We start from the raw sequence: 24,893 nt of genomic DNA on the forward strand, positions 1-24,893 counted from the left end.
CTTTTTTCAAAATTTTAGATTTTTTCTTTTCTATTGTTTTATTTCATATTTATTGTGTGTCACACGTTTGTATTTCAACTTTATATTTTAGATTCTGTGTTTGCATCTCTCACCAAGAATTCCTAGAGCTGTAAAGTGTCCCTAAGCTTACCTGGCACTTTCTGATTCTGATTCTGTGGATTGCTTTGAATAATAGCATCTGCTAAATTACAAAATGTTATGTCATCAAGTCAAAAATTATGTTAGTATGTTTTATTATTCATTACATTTAAATATTTAAATTTTTACTCATACAGGTTTGTTTGTTTGTTTTTTTGTCCTTTCGGCTTATCCCGTGAGCTCAGGGTCGCCAGAGCGGATCACTGTACAAAATGATGGTTTGGCAAAGTTTTTACGCCAGATGCCCTTCCTGACGCAACCTTCCCCAATTTTCTCCGGGCTTGGACCGGCACTGCACACTTGAGGTCGGGAACGTCTTAGGCCAAATAAATATACTGTAGCTCTGTGAATGTACAGAGGAAAGCCGTGTAATGACAGCCTCTGTTGGGAGGTGACGCTGCTTGTTTCCGGTCGTGTCACATGACGTCCGGTCCCTGGGGTGAAAGGTGAAGCTTCCCGGTTTGAATCTGCTAAAAACAAGTTGTTAGCTTCCTGTTTGTCGGCTGACTGAGGGAGCGTGGGGCAGGATGTGTTTTAAACATTTTTATTCCTTTTGACAGTTATTGAGCGAGTCAGGTGGCCGCAGGTACGACCGTTATTCACTTTATTCGTTGTTTTTCGGCTGTTTAACAGGCTAACGCTAACCAACGTCAGTTAGCTAAATTAAGATTTAGCTAGTCTAAAACCTGTTTCTCCTTTTTACCCCGGTTTACAAAGTGGTAACTGCAGCGGTTGAACCGGGTATGTCTGAGTTTTAAGCCTGTTCGAGACTAATTTGTTTTAGAGATATTCTGCTGTGGCTGCAGTTCAGCAACGGGATTAACGCAAGCGGATAATAAACGGATTGTATCGCGAAGCTAACATACAGCAGCGACTGGTCAACACATTACTATACACTTGTTTCTGATAATAATGGTCCAGTAAGTCGTTGTCAGTGTTAACTCACCCAATTTCACACACGTTTCCATTCTTCTGGGCTTTGTGTGGGTTATGGTGGTTGGGTCATGTTATTAAACTTGTAACGTTATCACTCCGTTTTTAATTATAAATGAATTGCTGTTTTTTGTCTGTTCTGAAAACACACACGTCCTCCAAAACTGTCATGTATGTTTACTGCAGTGAATCGGTTAAATTTAGTCTACCACAGTCCTAGATACAGAACATTCCGATGATGATTGAAGTTGCTGCTGTGACATGTATGTAAAATCCTATAGATCCTTCTAATATGTGATGACCACAAAGGACTTGGGTCAATCAGAGTGAGACAGAGTCTGAAAGCTGTTGGATGTAAACATGTTGCCAAATAGTCTGAGGTATGCTGTCCTCTGACCCAATCTAACCACTGCCCTGATGACACTGATATGTTGCTATGTGATGTTCTTGAAGGAGAACTGGCGGTTACTGTGCTACATGTTACAGAATCTGATGGGGTACAGCATATGTTGTAACACCTGTGTTAGCAACAGTAACACACAGAGATTTATTCAATTCATACTGAGTATTTTAGCAACTTGGAACCAGCTGACAGGACCGGCACAACTGTGTCTTTTTAAAGTAGTCTTTGCATCTGTGTCCAGAATCACTGAAGACCATATTAACCTGTTGGCATGGAGTCTGAGCTGCTGATTGGCTGGCAGCAGGAGAAGGATGAGCTCAAACATGAGGTGTGTCATCTACAGGAGCAGCTAGCAGAGTGTCGAGCAGAGAGAGAGGAGTTGGAGTCCAGGAACAGGGCACTGAATGACCGGGTGAGGAAAAGGGGAGCAGAGGGGTGAGGAGCTCATGTGATCATCCAGTTCAACTTACATCTTTTTCTCTTTCCAGCTGTGTCAGTCAGTGTCTCCCTCTCCCGCCCTCTCTCTGCAGCTGGAGGGTGAGCAGAGGGTGTGGCGGAGGAGGGTGAGGGAGGGGAGAGAGAGGGAGGCCAGACAGGCTCTACTCATCCACCGACTGCAGAACAAGGTGAGATCTCACTGAATATAGGGTTCGGAGTACTAGCAGTACTGTTGTTACTAACAGTTTTGTTACTGCAGGTGTTGGAGTACAGAGATCGATGTCAGCGATTGGAACGTGAGCTGGAGGATGAACACCAACAGCTGCTCAACATGGAGGTCAGACTCCAGTACTACTACAGTACTGCAGTACTATAGTAGAACTGCAGTGTTCTGGACATTTATGTGCAGCTTCTATGTTTTTGTGTTTTAGCGAAGGATCAGAGATGAACACAGTGATTCACTGGAGAACGCCCTCATTAAGCTGGAGGAGGAACAACAGAGGTGTGTATGTGTGTTTTATTCTTTTCTAATCACGCCCTACAGGGGTAGAGAGGAAAAGAAAGGGGAGAGACACCCCAAAGTGCCTAAATTTAAAAACAAAATCAATCAACAAGTGGAAAGCAACCTATTAAGACTTGTGGGAATACGTCTCAATATGTGTTTCATTTACGTTTGGACTTTGGGCATATGTTGATTTTAAAAATGAAGCGACGAAGCCACGTTATCTCTCCTTAAGTCACTCATCTGTGTGTTACTATCTGCACCCTTTTGTTACACACATGTACAGTTGGAGAAAGGCAATTATAAATCTTGTTAAGTGTTTATAAGGCAGAGAAATCTGCTTCTCCGACAGAAATCTACCAGGGGAATTGGGTTTCCCTAATCCCCTAGATCAATCTCTGCAGCCAGACTTCTCATTTGCATGACGCTTAAGAAATCCACTTTCCTGAGAAATCTGACTATGGCAACTTGCATGTGTGTAAACGAACTGTGTCCTCAGGTCTGTCAGTTTGGCTGAGACAAACACTCTCCTCAGAGACCAGCTCAGCCAATCAGAGCAAGCCAACCAGGCCTTGAGAGAAGACCTCCAGAAGCTGACAGCTGATTGGACTAGGGCCATGGAGGAGGCGAAGCATAAAGAGTCTACTTGGCTGAAGGAGAAGGCAGTCAGTAGAATAATTTTTTGTTTTTGTTTTTATCCAGCAAAAGTTTTTGAATTGACTCTAAAGTGGAAAGTAATCAGTACATTTACTCAAGTATCAAGTTAATTTAGTTTATTTATGTAAGTATTGTCAGTTTGTGATGTGTCTGTATACTTGGACTCCACTGCATTTCAAAGGAAAATATAGTACTTTTTTAACTGCTCTACTTTTTATAAATGGCAAAAGATACTAATTATATATGCTGAGATTTTCAGAAATAATAATCGGGGGTCTGTGCAGATCATTTTAAACATTAATATAGAAAAATGAAAATCAACATGTGGTTGGTTGGTTGGTTGGCTGTGATAACGGCACCACAAATAAATGAATAAGAAACATTGTCAATCATCAGAAATTTCATCCAATCTTCCAACTTCTGAATCACTCAACACAACTAATCCTTGGTCTGATGTAGTTAGAATCAGATCTAAGTATGTGGCACTTAGATGGACAGTAGAGATGAAACATTACCACCCAGGCAGTTGTTTTAAGGTTAAAATGCTGGATGGTGACAAAACAATACTGATAATAAAATTTTAGTTAAGGTATTCAACAGTAAACAAGAGTCTCTACATGCCATGAGATGTATATTTATTTTCATACTCTCGAACTGGTTCCTTCAGCACAAAGTTGTGTATATTCAGAAAAACCCTCTGTTTGCAAGTCATAGTTATGGTAAATGCAATTACAGGGACATTATAGTTTAAGATTTACCTGGCTTATTTAGGCCAAACAGAGGGAAGGGTCTTCCATAATCAAGTGTTGACAAACATATAATATTTAATCGTTTTCTGGGATAGTTTAGAAATGTTTTTCATAACTTTTGTTTCCAGATATTTAGGTCTAAGCAATATTTCAAACTAAGGCAAATTTCAACAGCCAACTCAGGATGCTTCGCTGGTATTTCAGCAAAATATAAAACCACAAATGATAAACCTATCATGCATTAATTTTTACTATCATTATAACTTTGTGCTTCCTTTAGTCAAGATACAGTTGCTCTAATTATGCGTACGTCAAATTGACACAAAAATTGTACCGTCATGTAGCCTGTATTGGTTGTACATGTCACAAATTAATGATATGTGTGTGAGGTACAATCCTATTATTCCCGGTGAGGCGTATTCAGAGAGCTTGGCGTCAACTTTAAATGATAAGAGTGACTAGTTTCTGGGGAAAACTTGAGCCTGTCTACAACCACCCACATCTACATCCTCAACATCCCTGCTTTTTACAGTTTTCTTTGTGGTGATCTCAACATTAACCTTTTTGTAAGTTGCTATGGCTTCTGTTAATGTTGTGGAGAAGTGGAAGTTCATTTGGAAGAAATGATGTTGTTCAAGGGTTATTTGGCCCAAGTCTGTCCTCGTTTGGCGAAAGTCTTTAAATCCTCCAGGAATACACGGACTACATAAGGAAGTATGTCAACAGTGATGTAGACAACGCTGTTCATATGTACGCTTGGACAAACAGGAAGTGTATCTTGACCCTTAGACGTTTTGACCTATTTCCTGTGTGAATTAATGTGTAATGTTTTTGTGTGTTTAGTGTCGGTTAGGTCATGAGGGTCAGCAGCAGACTCAGTTGCTGTCTGTCTGGAGGTCTGTAGTTGCTCTGAGACGACACTGTCACAGTGTTAAAACTGCTGCTGACAGGTGAGTGTTTTATAATGTGTTTAAAACAACAATATGTAAAAATAAGCATTTGACAGTTTGTCTCCCCCTTGTGTTGCTTAGTGTGAATCACTTTACAAACCTGTTCAAACACCACTGGTGGTCTGAGTCCATGAACAGCGGTACATGTTTACAGGCTAAAGCTCTAAGTGAACCAACGATGGCGTTTACAGTTGTGTTACAGGCTTTTATCTGCACACTTTGATTTATTGTCCCTTTTGAAGTGTTGCACTAACAGCAGCTTTCTCTAATAATCTGCAGTGTTACCACAAAGTTGTATCTACAACTAAAGTTTCATGCTCAGTTTTTTCCATTCAAAGTTTCCACGAACATAAACACAGCAGTTGTCCAACAAAAACCACCTCACAAAACTTGATTACTGGGTGGTAAACTACAAAGCTATAAGAATGTTAGACACCAACTAATGCAAGACCACTTAGTAACACTTCCTTTCCTGTTAGTGTGTTATTCAGAAAGTTTGCTGCATTTGCTAAACCCGTGTTGATGTGTGGATGATCAAGAGATAAAACTTAAGCAACACACCAAGCAAACACGAGGAACTAATAATTTTGTACTTACTGGTCAAAAAGCAAGAATACTCAACACTGTCAGTTCTGTGTCTGTTTTATCTATCCAACAAAGTGCTCTCTTTTTCTCAACCTTGCTTCCTTAAACTTTAACGTTTATAGCACTGCATAAAGAATACATCCTTTTCTTAGCTTATGTACTAAACACTGCATTTGTAGTAAAAAGGTAAACAGTTTTCATGAGCTGTCTCGGGGACAGGACTGCAAACTTCCATGCTGCAGTGTCTGAGGATTCAGGTCTGCTGTCCTGATCACAGACATGCCTATTACTGTGAGTGTATCATCAAAATGACTGTGATGCACTTAATTTAATGTTCAAGCTGTAAAAATTAGTGCTTTAAAGGACCATGTCATTCAAATTACAACATTAAAGTTGATCAGCGTAGTGTTGGTTGAATGTTGGGTAAACAGCTTATCACAAAATGAGGTGAGCAATTTTTTTTCAGACTGTCTCATGTTGATGATCTGTGTGAGATGGTCTGTGTGAGATGTGTTCTCACTTGTGAAGAAATACTCCCTGTAATTCGGGAACACATGGTACTTGGGCACTTCAAGCAGGGGGCAGTACATGACGCAAAAAAAAGCTGCGGAAGTGACAATGTTTTCCTTTGTAATCTGGTCGTATACCACATAATCTTGTGGTGTTCCTTGTATTTGTTTGATGATTTCCAGGTTCGCCCTTACGACAGAATTTCACAAATTTTGTTGTCCTTCCAGTTCGATGATGTTGTGTTTCTATAAATGAATGAGTTCTTCACCTTTGGGTGTTTGTATTCTACCGGTTTCGTGGACATCATCAACACGTCCACTCACTTGTGTGATAGCTCCTCTGTTGACTAATGAGCTTGTTTGGAGATAAGCCGGACTTTGCACAAGGGAGCTGGTTGGGTACAATCTGAATTGACACATACACATACATTCACATATACACTCTATCCAGGTAAAATTTAAATAATGTCTGAATTCTAGTGCATGTCTGAAAGTCACTTAACGTCGTCAACTGACCAATCTGTCTCTACCTGCAGGGATCTGTGGCAGTTGAGGGCAGAGTTTTCTCGTCTTTCCTCCTCTCTCCTCTCCAGTTGTGACTCGGTCTCCTCCTTCCTGCAGCTCAGCACTCCTCACCTCACACCCTTGTCCTCCTCTGTGCCACCCCCTCATCTACCCTCTCACCTCCTTCCCCCCTCTCTGTCTCCTCCACTCACTTCCACACTTGCTCTCCCTCCTCCGGACTTCCAACTGACCGAGGTTCCTCCCATCTCCACATCCACTCTGGGAACCTTCGTCTTGGGTGAGCTGGAGGAAAAAGAGGAGGAGGAGAAAATGCAATGGCTGTCAGACCTTCAGCATCTCCATGAGACAGAAGTTTCACAGCTGAAGAAGCGGTAAAAGTTTCAATTATTATTAATTACAGACGACAATAACTCCTACGCCTGGCTGAAAACACTCTCTCTCTGTTAGCATCACAGAGTTGCTGGAGATTGTGGAGGCTGAGCACAATCAGCGGGAGCAGAGAGAACACGAAATAGAGACACACAGGGAGACAGAGAGAAGTCTCCAGTCTGTGAGTCAGGCTGTGCTCAGACTGGTAAGCCATTTTGAAACAGCTGTCACATCAACACCAAAGGATATTGTAAAGTGACCTCAGAGCGGCTTAGTTATGGCTAAATCATAATCACCATTATTTTGTCCCTCAGTTACTCATTGACTTTGGAAACATTGTGCATTTATTGAATTTTTTAAATATATACTCCGTATTTTCTTGGACTTTAAATACAAATATAATAATATTAATACAACCCCAATTCAAAGAAAGGTGGACGATGTATAAAACATAAATAAAAAAACAGAATGCAATGTTTTGCAAATCTCATTAACCCATATTTTATTAACAATAGAACATAAACAACATATCAGATGTTGAAACTTAGACATTTTACCATTTCATAGAAAATATTTGCTCATTTTGAATTTGATGGCAGGAACACATCTCAAAAAAGTTGGAACAGGGATAAGGCTGGAAAAGTTTTCTTCTTCTTCTTCTTCTTCTTGTCCTTCTTGTCCTTCTCCTTCTTCTTGTCCTTCTCCTTTTCCTTTTCCTTTTGTCTGTTCCCTTTCAGGGGTCGCCACAGCGAATCATGTGCCTCCATCTAACACTTTCCTTTGCATCCTCTTCTTTTACGTCAACTAACTTCATGTCCTCTCTCACTACATCCATAAATCTCCTCTTTGGTCTTCATCTAGACATCCTGGCTGGCAGCTCCAACCTCAGCATCCATCTACCGATATATTCAGTTTCTCCTCTAAACATGTCCAAACCACCTCAATCTGGCCTCTCTGACTTTATCTCCAAAACATCTCACATGAGCTGTCCCTCTGATCTACTCATTCCTTATCTTGTCCATCCTTGTCACTCCCAAAGAGAACCTCAACATCTTAAGCTCTGCTACCTCCAGCTCTGAGCATTTGACATTTGACAACTAATGAGGTTAATTGGCAACAGGTCAGTAATATGACTGGCTATATAAGAAGCTTCTCAGAGAGGCAGAGCCTCATGAATGTAAAGATGAACAGAGGTTCACCAGGTTCATGTGCGACAGACTGTCTAAAAATTGTGGATCAATTTCAGACAAATGTTACTCATTTTTAAAATTATGAAGACTTTGAAGATCCTACCATCTAACATGTATATAATAAGATCAAAAGATTCAGAGAATTAGGAGGAATCTCTGTGTGTACAAGGGACAAGGCTGAAGGTCAAACTGGATGCATGTGATCTTCGGGCCCTAGGCAGCACTGCATTAAAAACAGGCATAATTCTCCACTGGACATCACTGCATGGGCTCAGCAACACTTCCAGAAAAAACTGTCTGTGAACAAAGTTCACTGTGCAATCCAAAAATGTAAGTTAAAGCTGTATCATGCAAAGTAGAAGCCATATGTGAACACGATCCAGAAACATCTCTGGGTGTTCTCTGGGCCATAGCTCATTTAAAATGGTCTTAGGGAAAATGGAAAACTGTTCTGTGGTCAGATAAATCCACATTTGAAATTGTTTTTGGAAACCATGGATACTGTGTCCTGCGGACTAAAGAAGAGCGAGACTATCCAGCTTGTTATCAGTGGACAGTTCAAAAGCCTGCATCTCTAGTATGGAGGTTCATTAGTGCCTGTGGTGTGGGCAGCTCACACATCTGGAAAGGCACCATCAATGCTAAAAAGTACATAGAGGCTTTAGAACAACATATGCTCCCATCCAGACACTATCTTTGTCAGGGAAGGCCTTGCGTATCTCAGCAAGAAAATGCTAAAACACATTCTGCATCCATCACAACAGCATGGCTTCACAGGAGCAGAGTTCGGGTGCGGAACTGGCCTATCTACAGTCCAGACCTTTCACCAATAGAAGACGTTGCATCATTTAAAGACAGTTGTTATAAGAAGAGGAGATGCAACCCATTGGTAAACATCACCATTTCCCAACTTGTTTTTGAGATGTGTTGCTGCCATCAAATGGTAAAAACATCTAATATGTTGTTTATGTTGTGAATAAAATATGGGTTGATTAGATTTGTAAAACATAATAACAATAATAATATATTTATATGTCCCTTTTAAAACATTTGAGTATGTGGGAGTCTTTTCATGTTTTTTCTGAGTCACCCGTTGCACGTTCTGGTGCAGAAATTCTATTCAACTTTTCAGAACCTTAGAAGAGCCTTTTACTGCTTTTTGTTACAGGATAAATAAACATGGTTTTGTTTTTCCACTCATCTTTGCTTTGCTTGTCAGCATAATTTTGAACAACCGCACACCTACCGTGTTACAGTTACCTCTGTAACTGATCATGAACCTCAAGATGTCTGTCTGTGAACCTGCTCTCCTTAAACTAACACAGCAAGATAATGAGGCACACATTTCTGCCAAGATGACCATGTTGCATCTCTCTAAAATAAGACTTGCTGTAAAAAAATTGTGTTCTGGATACATACCTATTTAGGTCTGAGACCAGAGTCCACCACTGCCCACGGACCTAAAGAATCTCTGTTGTAATTGTATTCAATACGGTCTTTCGTCTCACCTTCTGTGGTATTAGAACTGCCTGACTGTGTGAAAATATAAGAACAGGTTTTGCTAACAGGTAAACAATCTTGTAATGGTGACTATTTGAAAGATAATGTTGACCAACACAAAGCTACAAGCTCAGTATGTGAAAGCTCAGTGCATTTCACTGGACCTGAACAAGGTTCAGTGCTTCCACTGCTCAACCAGGGTCACTGGTGTGTCTTCAGCTAAGGTTTAGTTGTAGTGAACTGAAAGCTGAAGTGAACTAACAGTATGAATATAATGAGTGGGCCAGATTTTAAACATGTGACATGCAAGCACAGGGTCAGATACCTGGATATTGGCAGAGGGAAAATCTGTTCCATTAAAACATCATATTCTTATGGAATAAAACACCTACACAGTATATGACGTGCATGTAAACAACCTCATTGTGTTGTGTTCAGTCCAGAGTCCTGAGCAGCAGTAGCAGTCGGCCTATGTGTGTCTCCTCCGAAAGTGTCCTCAGTCTGGACCTTTCTTCCCTCTTGTCTGTCCTGTCTCACACTGAGAGTGCCCTGCAGTGGAATCATGAGGAACTGCAGGTCAGTCCCACACCGTTTTGCTGTAGCCCAGAGGATACAAAGGTGTTAATCAATCTGATCTCTGTGGTTTTAGACAGCGGAATTATCTCTACGGCGCTTCTGTGACGAGAAGTCAGCTCTGCAGCTCAGAGTGAAGCAGCTGGAGGACGACAACCAGCGGCTGCAAACACACATAGAACAAACACAGCTGGAGCTCACAAACACTCTGGACATACTAAACGGGTACGCCCATTAAATATATGTGAATATGAAAAAATGTATCTTTGTTCATTATTTGTGGCTTTGGATTGTGAAATCACAGGTAACTTTTCACTGCACATAATATTTCTTAAACTTTTCTTTAGTATTTTCACTTCTACAACTATTACTTGTGTGAAAGTATATTTGAAAGATATAACTTATTTTATATAGATTTGTAATATTTATTGTAGATGGTAATATCTTTTAATTGATTTGTATTGAGCAAAAATACTGTAAACATGGAGGGGAGAAAATACAGAGGCAGATGAGATTGATGTTTGTGTGACATTTGTGCAAGAAATTTTAGATTATTAAATAATTTTAAATGTAAAGTCAGGGAAAGGCATCTTCAGATCAACTCTGTAATGTAACCGGTAACTAGTGAATGACACCAGAGTAGAAATCCTGCTACCAGTGTGCAGACTGGCTGCTACAGGCAAGTCAGGAAGGAATGATGAGTTTTGTGCAGATCTAATGTGAAAGATGCTGAAATTATTTGTCACATTTTAACAAAGCCTAGAAATCTGGCATATGTGCAGATATCTGAACAGCGAGTAACAAATAGTCATCGCCCAACATGCTTCATACATGACTAACATAGCCATAAGTGATAAAACCTGGTCAAGACAAAGCGGTGTGCCAGATAGTCAAACTCAAGCTCTAGTGTCTGTTTGTGTGTGAAATTATTTTGTTTGTGTCTCAGGGAGAGGGAGGTGTCCTTGTCTCTACGTCTGCAGGTAGAGGAGGTGCAGAGGAGGCAAGAGGAGGTGAAGAGGGACAACAACAGATTGAGAAGAGAGAGAGACCGACAGGAAGAGAGAAACAGACAGCTGGAGACAGAAACACACAGACGGTAGTGTGATATTTCATTCCATTCTCCGAACTGCTTCAGTGACACAAAGTGTCATAGGGATGACTTAGTTGTGTACGGCGTCACCATCTCCCTGGTTCCCTCAACATTTGGGCATTTGGATTATTGCAGAAAAAGCTCAGTACCAAACAGAAGTTTATGGTACTTACAGGTTTTGTTCAGTTAGAGAATCTTTACAGGTAAAACCACTTTCATAAGTTTTAAAGTTAAAACGTGGCCAGTAAAGTAAAGAAATATTTTTAGGCTATAAACAAACTCCACCACCGTTGCCCGAGTTCACAATCACCACCACTGAACTAACCTGTAATTCGATTAAGTGACTTCCCTCTTCTATAGAACCCTTTGTTTTTATAGTGACATGATAAAATCGGTGATGGTCATTTACAAACACGTGGAGGCTGTAAAGACGCATTAATGAGCAGATGAGTGTCCGTGTTCAGCATGATGACGTTATGTTAATGATGTTAATTACAGACCTTATTGCACCTTTTAACCAAAAAACAATTCAAACACCATAGACTTTGAGAAGAGGGAACCAGTAGTATAACAATGTGAACTGACTTCCTAGTTTTAGGGTTAGCGTTTTTGGTTAGAGTTTCTGCACCTGTTAATAACAAGATGTTGGAGTTGCTGTTTTATATCTCAGATGCAGAATTTTGTTAAGCTGTTTTTTTGTTTTTAGAGTTGAAACTGAACTGTTGGAAAACATCCAGCTAACTGAGAGAGAAACTCTACACCGTTTGGAGATCCACTCTTTAAAGGTAAAATAAAAGCAAAATATTTAGTTCAGTTTAGTTGCTGTTTTGTTATGGTTTCATGTCACTCAGTGACAGATTAATGTTTCTCTTTCTCATTTCCCTTTTGAAACAGATTTGGTTTAAACAATCTATGTATCTTTTCCTCTCTCTTGCTGAAGGGGGCACTGGAGAGAGAGCAGTTGGACAAACGGAGAGCAGAAGAAGAAGCTGCTGATGCCAAAGATGCCCTGCAGAAGGTACAGACGTGACACTGAGGAAGCGTTTCTAATAAACAAACAAACAACAAAAAAAAAGGCAACACCACAAACCTCATTACATTTCTCCTACTGAATGTGAAGAAAACAGATACTCTACAATCACCCTGCTGGAACTACAAAAAGTGGGAAGCTCCTCTTTATAACACAACCTTTGACCAACAAGTTCATCACAGAATTAACTTTGGGTAGTGACAGCTGAAACCATTTTAATTTTCATTTTCATTTTAAGCTGCAGCTAAATGTTTTCTGAGTTGACATTTGATCATGGGTTGGTGTCGTTGGTGTCTTAACTGTTTTGATCGGCCTTAATTTATCTGTCACATTTTCATTTAGTCATTTAGCAGGCATTTTTAACCAAAGCGAGTTACAAGTGAGGTACAAATCCTCACAATATGCTGGATCAGCTGAAGATGTGAAATGCAGACTGTTTCAGTTTCAGATGTTGCTGTAGTGGAACATTAACGATGCACTTATGTTAAAATGAATACTGCAGACTAATGAAAACAGGAAACCGCACACCACTGTCAGTTGTTGTTTTCTCTCTCCACCTGTTATGGTCAGTCGAGGGAGTGTGTTTTGCATCTCTCGTCGTCTGAGTGTGTGTTGAAGCGAGAGGTGGAGGATGGACGGGGAGCTCTAGAAAAGATGGCTGACCTGAACTCTGCTTTGGCTTCAGACAAGAGAGAGCTTTACAAACAGCTCCTGGAGGTACCACTGCTGGCTTTTTCATTTTCTCCAATGCTGCCTGGCTCAGGGGTTCCTGAGCAGAAAACAGATGCATTCCAAACATATGTTTAAGTCTATGTGTATTTACAGATGGAACGTGAGCTGTCGGACAGCCAAACCCAGCTGCAGACTCTGAGGACCGAGGTCTGCTCTTTGCAGAGAGAGGTCATAACCCTCAGCACAGACTACGCTGATCTCAGGTGAATCTGGTTTCCACAGCAAAATCTTTGTACCGGAAACTTTAATTCTGAATATAAACCTATAAACTTCTTTGTTTAGAGCTCAGAGAGAAGCGGAGGCTGAAGCCATCAGACAGCTGAGAGAGAGAGACAGCGAAACACAGAGACTAATAGAAAAGAAGGAGAGAGCCTTGATGTGCCTGATGGAGGAGAGAGAGAAGGATAAAAAACATCTACAGGAGGTAAAGAGGACTTTCTGTTGTTACACAGAACATAGAAATTATGTACGTTAGGACTCTACACCCTAGTTTATAAGTGCAGCAATTGGTGACTTGTGAGTTATAGCTGTCTAGTGTGTGATGTGCAGTTATCCCTCTGTTGCCTATTACATATGTTTCGATTACCACACGCAAATATTTCAATCAAAGGATCCGGCATGAAATGAAGCGGGGCACTGTAATCTGCATTGGGTTGTAGTCCCTAACCCTGCCTGTGAAACAGTAAGCCCTGTAAACCTGTTTGATGTATGTCTTCGTACTCCTTAGCTGTCCTCCCAGAATACCTCTGTGTGTGGGGAGCTGAAGGAGATGCAGGAGCAGCTGCAGCAGGCAGGTGAGGAGACGACGAGGAGAAACAGACAGCAGGAGGAGCAGCAGAGAGAGAGCAGACGGCTTCAGGAGGAGCTTGTCACTCTACAAAGACAGAGGGACAGCCTGAACAATGAGCTGCAGGAACTCAGGTACTGAATGCACCTGATTGTGTAAGTCAAGATTCTCAGACCCCTTCATTCATTCATTGGTAAGAAAAGGTTTGGGAACACTGAGATTTTGTTTTCTGTCGTAACTGGTTATAAAAAGTGATGTGACCTTCATCTCAAACAGTACAGACAAACGAGAGGTTTAAAGCCACGATATGGAGATTAAGCTAAAGATAGCACGAAACTCCTAATGAATCCTGATCTTCTGCTGTGACACTGCAGTTCAACAGCAGACAAACTAAAGCCTCCAACACTGAATCCACTCCTCTGCAATGCCTGTCAGGTACTTTAGAGTTCATGAGAAGATGCTGAATTCTGATCAAGCAGAAATCACTGAAATCCTGTGATTGGTCATTAGAATGAGCCTCATTCAAAATCTGTGCCAGTGATGCTCTGAAAGTCTGACTTCTTGGACCAGCTCAACATTCTGGAGTTTTGAAACTCACAAAACTCAATGTTGTGAGTCAATATCTGTGCTGTGACTGGCCACTCCACTGGGCTGTCTTTATTTATTTTATTAAATTTACTTTATTTGTAAAGTGAAGTTTTTGGTACTGATGAGGTAAAAAAGTGCTATATTTATTGTATATTTAAATAGATTTTCTTTTAAAAATAATTTAAAGAATAATTTATTTAAACATGCAAGGTTATTCCCACAGTATGTTTATACATGCCACAAATGTACAGTACATTCTCGTTTTATCTTGTCGTCTGCAGGTCTCTGTCAGTTTCTTTCCACCAGCAGCTCAGTCAGCATCAGAAGCAGCTCTCAGAGTCGGAGGTGGACAGATGTCAGCTGCAGACACATGTTCACACTTTACAGCAGGCCAAAGAAACCTTACTTGGTCAGTGTGTCTGTAATGAATGTATAATTAAAACATGCGGTCAGTTTGTGTTTGCGCCACATGTACAAGTATGTGTTTGTTAGCTTATGACTTTCCTGTATTTTATTTGTTCTTAGTCTGTATTAAAAAAACAATTTATTGGAGGGCTCAGGTAGTGATCGTTAGGAAGCCCTGACAAAAACAGTTTTTGAGAATATGGTGAGATCCAGAGTCTGCCTACAAGAAGTATAGGACTGTGAGATTTTGTAAATTTTATTTTCAGTTAGGATTTAGCTTGAAACTATTTTAAAGACAAGTCAGTCAAGACAAATTATTATTGCACCACATCCCACTGTGCAGTGATGCCCTTGTGTTAGAAGCAGGCCATTCCTTTCTTTTACACGTGCCACTTCCTAAGAGCTTTACTGGCCCTGCTGAGTTTGAAGCCAAACAGGAGTGTGCCTGGATAATGTCCAGTAGTCTCACCCATTTGCATTCTCACACCTCTGCCTGCTGCTTAGGATATAATGTGTATCATACCCTGATTGATTGGATGAAGCGCTGCACATGTTTAAAAAGTGAAAAAAAGGCTTATTATTTAAATGCAAAGTCCAAAGAATAATTGTCCAAGGTGCTATTTTTACAGTCCCTGGATTAGCATTCATTTTATGTGACTGTAAACAGAATAGAGCTATATCATTAGTTGCTCCAGTAATAGTAGTTGTAGTTGTGGTAGCATTAGCACACATTGTCTTTGTGTTAATCACAGCAGTTCTGAGTAAAATAAACCTGTTTTTGTTTGTCTAAAGGTGAGATTGATTGTTTGAGAGGAGAACTGGATCAAACCATGGCTAGGACAGAAGATGAGAAAGTCATGAGAGAGCAGTTCAAGGAGGAGCGGGAGATCCTGCAGGAGAAGATGGAAGGGCTGATGGTGGAGGCAGAGGAGCTGAAGAGGAGAAAGAAACAAGAAGAAGGGCAAAGGAGAGAGGAGAGGGAAGCCTGGCAGATAGAAAGAGAGACTCTGAGTGAGGAACTGGGGATTAAGGACGGGGAGGTGGAGGCGCTGAGGAGGAGGATTGAAGGACTGACAGAGGAGAGAGAAGAGAGACAAAAAGAGGTGGAGACACTGAGGAAGGAGTTGACCAATAAGGAGGCACAAATCAGTCACATTGTGGACAGGTTACAGTGGGTCGAGGGGGAACGGGACAGACTGGAGGAGGATGTGAAGATGTCAGATGTGAAGTTGAGAGAAGACGAGGTGAAGAGAGTGGAGATTAGGCGAAAAGAGAATATGGAGAGGGACAGGGAGATTGAAGCGCTTTGCGACAGGATGGAGAGGTTAGAAAGAGAGAAAGAGGAGAGGGAGAATGAGAGGGATCAACTCAGGGAAGAAGCAGAGAAGGAGGTGGCAAGATGGAGGACGAAAGTGGAAGAGATGGAGGCGGAGATGAGCAGACGGAGGAAAGAAATCTCTCAACTAGAGGAAGAGAGGAGAAGATGGGAGAGACTGCAGAACAAAGAAGAGGAGATGAGGAATGAGGAGGTGGAACAACTGAAGTGTGAAGCAAACAGAGCAGGCCAAGAGCTGGAGAAATTGAGGATTAGGTTGGAAGAGGTAGAAAGTGAAAGAGACGATGAGAAGAGTAAGAACGAGAAACTGCAAGATGAAAAGGAGGGGGCTGTGGGAGGACTGATGGGGAGGCTAAAGGAGCAAGTGGGGGAGGTGGAAGAGCTGAGGGTGAGCCTAAGTGTGGCTAAAGAGTTGTGTGAGGAGATGAAAGAGGAGGTGGCCCGAAGGGAGCTCAGCCTGGAACGACAAATGAGTGCCGCAAAGGAGTGGGAGGAGAAAGCGGAGGAGCTAAAGAAGCGACTCAGGCTGGTGGAGGAGAGGGGGGAGGAGGGAGTGAAAGAGCTTGAGGAGGTGATGGAGAAGCTGATGCAAAAGGAGGCGAGGGAAGAAGAGCTGGAGACACTTCAGAGAGAAACCAAAATGCTACTGGAGAAAGAGAGGACAGAGGGAGGAGAAAAAGATGACAGAATCTTCTCCCAGGGCAGAGCGCTGCAGGAGGCTCATGCAGAGAGCGAGAGAGCAAAGAGGAGAGTCAAAGAGATGGAGGAGGCCCATGAAAACCTAGAGGAGCAGGTTAACATGTGGCAGGAGAAGGCAGAGCATAGTGCAAGAGAGGTGGCAAAGCTCAATCATATGTTGAGGGACCGAGAGAAAGTGGTGCATCAACTCAGAACCACCCTGGAGGAGAGGGAGGAAGAGGAGGCGAGAGAGAGGGAGACTCAAAGAACAATAGAAGAGGAGAGAAGGAGAAGGCTTGAAAACAAACTGTTAGAGCTAGAGGAGGAGAAGAGGAAGCTTGAGGAAAATGTGAGGGAGGTGGAGGAGGAGCTGAAGGAAGAGAGAGAGTCACTAAGAAGGGCCAGGGAGGAGAAGAGGATGGTTGAGAAGAGATTGGAAGAGATGAAAAATGAGGTGAAAGAACAACATGAGGAAATGGGAAGAAGGGATGAGGAGAAGAGGAGGCTGGAGAGAAAACTGAAGGAGTTGCAGGTGGGGGGAAAGGAGGGGGAGGAGGAGCTGAAGAGGGTCAGAGAGGAGAGGAGGCAGATTGAGGACAAACTGAAAGAGAAGGAGAAAGAAATAGATGTACAGGGGGAGATGCTGAGGAGTAGAGAGGAGTTGAGAAGGAGAGCAGAAGATGAACTAAGGGAGGCTAAACTGGAGCAAGGGAGGTTGGTGGAGGCTGAGAGAGATCAGCACCTCCTTGTGGTAGAAAGAGGGAGGTCCATTGTACGGGAGCTTGAAGAGGAAAAGGCAGGGTTGTCAGTGGAGCTCCGGAGGAAAGAGAAGGAGGTGACAGCTCTCAGAGAAGAGGTAGAAAGGGAGAGGAATAAGGCGCAAGAGATGTTGAGGAGGAGGGAAGAGGAGATCTTTATACTTAGAGAAGATGTCTTAAAGGAAGAAATGGAGAAAAAGGAGACAAAGGAAATGCTGAGGAAGAGTGAGAAGGAGGTGACAGTTCTCAGAGAGGAGGTGCAAAAGATACAAAGGGAGAATAAGGAGTCCCAGGGAAAGATGACGGCCCTCAAGGGAGAGTTACAGGAGGAGATGAGGAGGAGTGAAAGAGAGGTGTCTATACTTAGTGAGGCGGTACAGAAGAACCAAAGGGAAAAAGAGATGGTGCAGGAAGAGCTGGAGAAGATGAAAGAAGAGGTAACAACTCTCAGGGAGGAGGTGCTCAAAGAGCAGAGGGGGAGAGAAGATGTCCAGGAACGACTGAGGAGGACTAAGAAACAATTAGCAGTAATAACAGAGGAGGTGCAAAAGGAACAAACACAAGAGAAGTTGATGAGGACAGAGAAAGAAGTGACCGCTCTGAGAGAGGAGGTGCAAAAGGAGCAGAGGCGAAAGGAGGAGGTGCAGGAGGAGCTGAGAGGATTGCAACAGGGCATGGAGGTGATGGCAATGAACCTGAGCTCCTTGCAGAGTCAGGTACAGTCGCACCAGAACACTACAGTTCTTGAGAATACACTTTATTTACATGGAGGCTTATGTGAAGAAAAACGGGTCATTTAGACTAAGGGATGTGTTTTTTGATCATGTCTCAGACTTCAGGGCCCCACTGACTTTTTCCGTTTTTCATGTGGACACCTTCCCTCTGTGTTTCAGCTGTCTGATCTGAAACAGAGCAGGGAGCAGGTGAAGGAGGACATGAAGGTGAAGGAGGAGGAGAAGCAGCAGATGATGAAGGGCCTGAGAGAGTCTCTGGAGGAGATGACTAAGCTAAAAGTCCTCCTGCAGGTACAGGCCTCCTCATGATGCGAAAAGAGCTTTCCATCCATGTGAACCCTAACACACGAAAATGCCATGTAGTGAAAGTGAATTATCGCAGGAATTTGAGTGATTTTTTTTATGCATGTGAGAAGGCCAAATAATTAATTAGTTAATTAATAATATTACCAAAATTAATCAACTAAGGACAAGGATACATTAGATTAAAAACACTTAAATGGTAGTTTTTGGTGTACATTAGACAGTTCAGTAGAGGAGTAATTATTTGAAAGCATTTACTTGGGGGCTTTAAATGTGGAATTCAGAATTCATTGGAAGTGCTTTTCAGACCAGGATGATCATGTAAATTTTAAAACAGACAACAGCCACAAGTATCCTGACATATGTAGGAATCTACATGAGCACTTTAGTCAGCAGTCCAGCTGTGCTGTGTGGGGGACTGGGTTGTCTATACTCACAATTCCTGGCTCGTCTGGTCCTTATAAACACTGAACCCCCAAATGGCTCCTGGTGTCTATATCCCTGCTTTGGATAAAAAGCATATGATAAATGTCTGACTGTAAAGTTAATATTGTTTATTGTCAAAAATCAAATCTGATCAAAAATCAAATCTCAGCTGAGCTGAAGTACAAAATGTGTTCCCCACTGATGTGATTAATGGTATTCATGTCCTCCACATTCACAATCCACAGTTCATACTCTGTAGTCAGAAGATTTTGGAAAGCATGTATAAGGCTTCAACAAGTCAATTGAGTGAAGCAGATATGTTTCAGAGTCGAAGAAATTCTGTTGCAAATTTCCTCTCCCCCCCCAAAAAAACTGTGATGATGCTAAAGTGCTAAAACCTAATACTGGTAGGAACACTCACAGCAACAAAACCCTTAACCTGATGCTGACTTTTGTGCTATTCCCCTTTCTTTAATTAGTATGTCATACACAAGGTAGAGCCTAAATGGACGGCCCTCCTCACAATGTGGATTCACTTATAACATCTTAACCGGTGAGTTTGTTCCAACTGGGCAGAGCCTAAGCCAGTCTCCCTGTTTCCAGTCCTTATTCTGAGGCCATTGACTTTACTTCTAATGAAAGAATGTTGAACTACTCCTTTAAACATTCATCATTGTTTACTTTATGACATGCAGGAGAGCCACACAGAGGGAGAGCGTCTGAAGAGCATCCTGACGGAGAAGAAGCAAGAGGCAAAAATCAGAGAGGAGAACGTGCGGACTGTCAGGAAGGAGGTGCTACGAGAGAGGGATGAAGTTGAGAAGGAGAGGGGAGAAGTGGAGGAGCTGAGATCCAGAGCCAAGGCCCTAGAAAGTAGGAGAAGGGAGATGATGGAGGAGCTGGAGAATGTTCGACAGGCGAAGAAGAGGGTAGAGGAGGAAAAGAGAGAGTCTGAGGAACGGTGGAGAGGTAGATTTAAAGACTTAGAGGAGCAGCAGGAGATGAAGTTAAAATCTCTGCTGAAAGAAGTCCAGACTCTAAGGGATAGAGAGAAGAAGGTGGAGAAAGAGTGGAGGTCAAGGGTGGAGGATAAACAGAAGGAGGTAGAGAAGAGCCACTCCGAGCTGAGCGAGATCAGGGCCAAGGTAGCCATTTTGGAAGAGCAGAAAACACTTATCTCCTCACTGGCTGCTGAAAAACTTGGAGAGAGGCTGAAGGACAGTGAGGAGACAGATGGACAGAGAAGGAGGGAAGACCAAAAGACAATCGACAAGAAGGAAGGAAGAGGACAAGTAAATGTTTTATAGAAAACCCATCTAAAAGTCTAACTCATGAAGGGACAGTGTTGAAAAATAATGATCCAATCTTTCATTGTTTTCTGAGGAGGTGGAGGAGGAACAGCAGATATCTTTGTTGATGGAGAAGATCTCAACTTTACTGCAGGAGAAGGACGAAATCAGGAGGCTGCTGAGGCAGAGAGAAGCTGAGGTAAAAAGTCTCATTGTCTCATTACAGGTCAAACACACTTCTTGTGTAAATAGAGGTGTCATAAAATAAAGTTGTCAGTGCAAGAAGAATAGCAAAAGAAAGTTAAAAAACAAAGGTTCACAAAAAGCAGGAAGAAACCATCTAAAACGGAACCTTAAAGGCAGTCGAAGTCTTTGTGTCCGGTCTTTGTGTCAAATCTGTCTTTGGTGCTGTTATGTTTGTGGACGTGCAGGTCTACACTCTGACTCAGAGGACCGAAGAGCTGGAAAAAGACAGGGACCGAGTCTGGTTGGCTCTGGAGCAAACAGAGGCAGCTATGATTGGCTACAGGGAGAGGGCCCACCAACAGGATCAGAGCCCAGGAAGAGGGTCAAATGAAGTTGAGGTCTGTATGACTTTGTCCATTTACTTTCACTCAGACAAAAGGGACACAACAGCAGAATCCTCACAGACAGGATTGTACAGCTGTTGGTTGGAAATATGGCCTTCACACCACAAAGTTATCCACCAGGAGATTGCAGGTACATTATTAGCCAACATAGCATCTTACTGAAGATGTTGAATCAGACCCTATTTTTTTCCATATCTAAGTGTCCTAAGAAACTGATAGAAGTGATAGTAAAGCTGTGCAAACACAAATATGTGTCTCTGCAGACTGTGGGGGACAGACTGATAGTCCTGCAGCATCTTGTGGCTGAACTGGAGCTGGAGCACAAAAGACTGACCAAAAAAAACTCCCATCTGGAAAATCAGAAAGAAAAACTGAAGAAAGACAGAAATAATCTAAGAGACACACTGAGACAGGTAAGCACACACACAGGGAGACACACACACTGAGTTGATTGTTTTTGTGCGTTTTGATGTTTTTCTGTTTCAGGTGGAAGAGGAGCGTTCGAAGTTCAGACTGCAGCCGACTGACAGTAGCAGACTTCAGGTGAGACGCACACCAACAGGTAATGTGTGTGTGTGTATATATGTAAAGTGTTATAGTGTTTTGTGTGTTTAGGAGTCTGCAGGCACCTCAGATGAAGAACGACTGCGGAGCAGAGTGCAAGAGCTCGAGGACCAGGTGAGAGAGCAGTGAAGAAGAGTGTCAGGTGTTTTGAGTTGTTAGGTAGATGTTGATGATGTCACTATCTCCTCTCCTCAGGTAATGCAGCTAAATCTCTCATTGGGTGTTGAACAGCAGCAGAGGGAGGAGTTTATCCAGCAGTCCTCTAGAAACAGCCAGTGGCTGCTCTCCCTCAGACATGACCTCACTGATTCACTGGCTGCTGTCACACGGCATCCAGTCCCATCTGTTCTGGAGTCTGAGACACAGCGATTGGACCGTAGCCTGAGGGAGGAGGAGCTCCGGATGTCCCTAGCATCGTAACTGCTGAAAGATAAAAACTCTTAACCTAAGCTGATAACCAAAAACTTTAAACCATAACAGGCTCAAAGACTATCTCCTAAACACGGTCACCATGGAAACAGCTTGAATTTTACTGACTTTGTTTTAGCTTTAGGGCTGGCCAGAATCGGGCTGTTGGGGAGGGTCTTTGCGGTGCGTGCTACACCTACAGTGTTAGTCAGTCCTCTGGGGAGGCCTCCTCAGTCAGCATGTCGGTGAGAGAGACCACTTTGTTTGGCTGTTTCCTAATGCACTGATTTGCTCAGCTGGAGACCATGCGCTGTGCAATGCTACGTGCTCATTAGCCCAGATAAATGCAGCATGAGCTGAGGCATCAGCTTGTTTTTTGCTCTCCTGCTTGGTGTGTCATTGCCCTAAAAGTTCTCTGCAGTCCGGGTAGAAATCAAAACTAGAAGAATCTGGTGAGATGTAAAACCAAACTGAGGTTGTTTATGGACCAGACTTGTTTGATATTTCACAGCAGAAATTCTGTGGTTTCACTGCTAAAACCAAACATTTCCTGTTGGAGTCAATGGAGCTGATCCTGATCCTTTATTTTTTTTTATAATTTGAAATTTCACCAAAGGTATAGCCAAAGTTAGGCTCTGGGGTAAAAAGGCTCAAGAGTTCAATTTTCCTCTGGGTCCCCAAGTTTGAATAAAAGGCATGCAAACTTTAAAGTTTAGATGGTGGTAAACCAAAGATGATGGACATCTCTTACATTCAAGTAGCCTCATCATTTTACAAGTCTAGTTCCTAAATTAACAAAGAACAAGATATAAACATGATGAAAACAGAAATGAATGAAAGAAATAGGAGTGCATGTTACAGTATGTTTGGGCCAGATGTCGGCACAATCTCCTCTGCTGTCCATGAAGAGATGCTTTTGCTTCTTGAGGATTTTATGGAGTAGTTTAAGTATAAGCAGGGCACATACTTTTTTCTTCTCTGTGTTAAAATGTATTTACATCACAAATGATGAACAGACGTTATTGGAGGAGTTGGGTATGAGGCTGTTGCTCTGCAGGTGAGCTGAACTTCATAATCATTAATAATCATGCACTAGGAGTTATATTACAGCTAAGACAAACCGTGAAGCCATCAAGGAGATTTCTTAATATGACGGGTGAATACATCAGCTAAGGGTCTTGAAAATCCCAAACTGTGGGCAGCCCTACTAGTTACACATACATTTAGATTCTTTCAGGAAGCTGCACCTGTACAGGTGTGTTTAAAGTTCATTGTGTTTACAAGAAGGCAAACTTGCTTAAGTAATTTATAATAACCAAATCAGTTTTTGTACAAAGCTTTTAATGTAGACAATCAGAACCACTTTAAAGAAGCTCACAGTTTTATTTCTAAAACATATTTAGTTTCACATGAATTCAATTACATAAGAAAAACAATTTGGAGTTTGTCCCTTAAGTCCTGATGACCTCCAGAATCAAGGTACAAGTTGTATTTATTTTGTTTTTGTTTCTTTCAGTTTCCATATAATTTTTTCAGTTTCCCATAATGCTCCAGTTTGTTCTCACTGAGTCAGTGTGTGGGTGAGCTGCATGTTTGCTAAAGTTAAAAGTTTTCATAACATAAACACCTTTTTGAACATGAGTGTGTGTTCTTACTTGGTTGTGATGTCTCCACATACTTTACCCCAGTATGATAGATCATATTGTGTCTTTAATGATTTAGAATAGAATTTAAAACCCTGCTTCTTACATATAAAGCTCTGAATGGTCAGGCTCCATCATATATAGAAGACCTCATAGCACCATATCATCCCAGTAGACCACTTCGCTCTCAGAATGCAGGCCTACTTGTGGTTCCCAGAATTTCCAAAAGTAGAATGGGAGGTAGAGCCTTTAGCTATCAAGCTCCTCTCTTGTGGAACCAGCTCCCAGTTCAAATTCGGGAAGCAGACACCCTCTCTACTTTTAAGTCTAAGCTTAAAACCTTCCTCTTTAATAAAGCATATAGTTAGTTATAGTTATGCTGCCATAGGCTTAGACTGCTGGGGGACCCACCCCCCAATGCACTGAGCTCCTTTCCTCCTCTTGACCATCTCTCCTCTCCTCTCACCCCGCAATTCTCACCACTGTATGTCATTAACTCTGTGTGTTCTCTCCCGTAGTTGTCTTTGTCCTCCTCTGTCCCCCTCTCTCTGTCCCTTTCTGCAGGTGTCCCCCGGCTTTGAAGCTGTGTGTCTTCCAGCGTGCAGCTACTGGTCCTACCAATCTGCCCGATGTTTTGTTATTGCTTTTTGTTGCTCTGTTCTTTTCTCTCTCCCCTTTCCACTCACCCCAACCGGTCGAGGCAGATGGCCGTCCACCCTGAGCCTGGTTCTGCTGGAGGTTTCTTCCGTTAAAGGGAGTTTTTCCTCTCCACTGTTGCCTATGGCTTGCTCCAGGGGGAATTGTTGGGTTCTCTTTATATATCTTTACAATCTTGACTTTATTCTGTAAAGTGCCCTGAGATGACTTTGTTGTGAATTGGCGCTATATAAATAAAGTTGAGTTGAGAGTTGAGTAGATGATCGCTGCCAACTGTAGGAAACATCAGCAGCACTTTCAGTCTAGATTTCACCATGTTTATCTGTGTTTTCCAGCTGTTCTGCTCTCTAGGTTTTAGGTGTGCTATGTATGTATGTATACACACACACACACACACACACACACACACACACACACACACACACACACACACACACACACACACACACACACACACACACACACACACACACACACACACACACACACACACACACACACCAGGCCAAGTGTCAGACTGGAGGACAGACTGTGAGCTTATCTCTACATCTTATTCTTTCATTCACTGTGAACAGTCACCTGGTGCCTGAAGTTGATTTGGTTTCCAAACTATCATGAATGAAACATTATCTACAGTTTATATTTTAAAAGAGTCTTAAATTCGCCCAAGGAAATGAGTCCAGGAAGTGGTAGAAAGTTCTGAATATGGTTCCTGCAAGAAGCTGACATGAGCATTGTTTAATTCAGCAACCTCTTTCAACCCCTACTGCTCATTTGTTTTCCACTAGTGGGACAACCTTCAAACATCCACTCACGCTGTCAATATAGCTCAG

The 24,893-nt window shown here is 42.2% G+C and overlaps 1 protein-coding gene across 7 annotated transcripts; it reads left to right on the forward strand.

Moving 5' to 3' along the window:
* Positions 1 to 595: 595 nt before the first annotated feature.
* On the forward strand, positions 596 to 24,538 carry si:dkey-230p4.1 (centrosome-associated protein CEP250). Of its 7 annotated transcripts, XM_067515728.1 has the most exons (29): positions 596 to 745; positions 1,374 to 1,472; positions 1,737 to 1,907; positions 1,984 to 2,121; positions 2,193 to 2,270; positions 2,365 to 2,435; positions 2,935 to 3,100; positions 4,685 to 4,791; positions 6,422 to 6,781; positions 6,858 to 6,984; positions 9,908 to 10,045; positions 10,119 to 10,267; positions 10,989 to 11,138; positions 11,839 to 11,917; positions 12,073 to 12,150; positions 12,733 to 12,879; positions 12,988 to 13,097; positions 13,177 to 13,318; positions 13,622 to 13,815; positions 14,551 to 14,678; positions 15,467 to 18,162; positions 18,340 to 18,471; positions 19,605 to 20,201; positions 20,293 to 20,397; positions 20,630 to 20,782; positions 21,052 to 21,201; positions 21,275 to 21,331; positions 21,404 to 21,466; positions 21,548 to 24,538. In XM_067515728.1, the coding sequence occupies exons 3-29, from the start codon at positions 1,767 to 1,769 to the stop codon at positions 21,770 to 21,772; spliced, it is 6,681 nt and encodes a 2,226-aa protein (XP_067371829.1). In that variant the 5' UTR covers positions 596 to 745; positions 1,374 to 1,472; positions 1,737 to 1,766; the 3' UTR covers positions 21,773 to 24,538. The 7 variants fall into 7 exon arrangements, 5 of the variants coding, with proteins under 5 accessions (XP_067371829.1, XP_067371828.1, XP_067371830.1 ...); XM_067515727.1 differs by lacking the exon at positions 1,374 to 1,472; XM_067515729.1 differs by lacking the exon at positions 1,374 to 1,472 and having other exon boundaries at positions 20,296 to 20,397.
* The last annotated feature ends 355 nt before the right edge of the window (positions 24,539 to 24,893 follow it).

Source organism: Channa argus, chromosome 9, assembly GCF_033026475.1.
Source record: "Channa argus isolate prfri chromosome 9, Channa argus male v1.0, whole genome shotgun sequence".
NCBI lineage: Eukaryota > Metazoa > Chordata > Actinopteri > Anabantiformes > Channidae > Channa > Channa argus.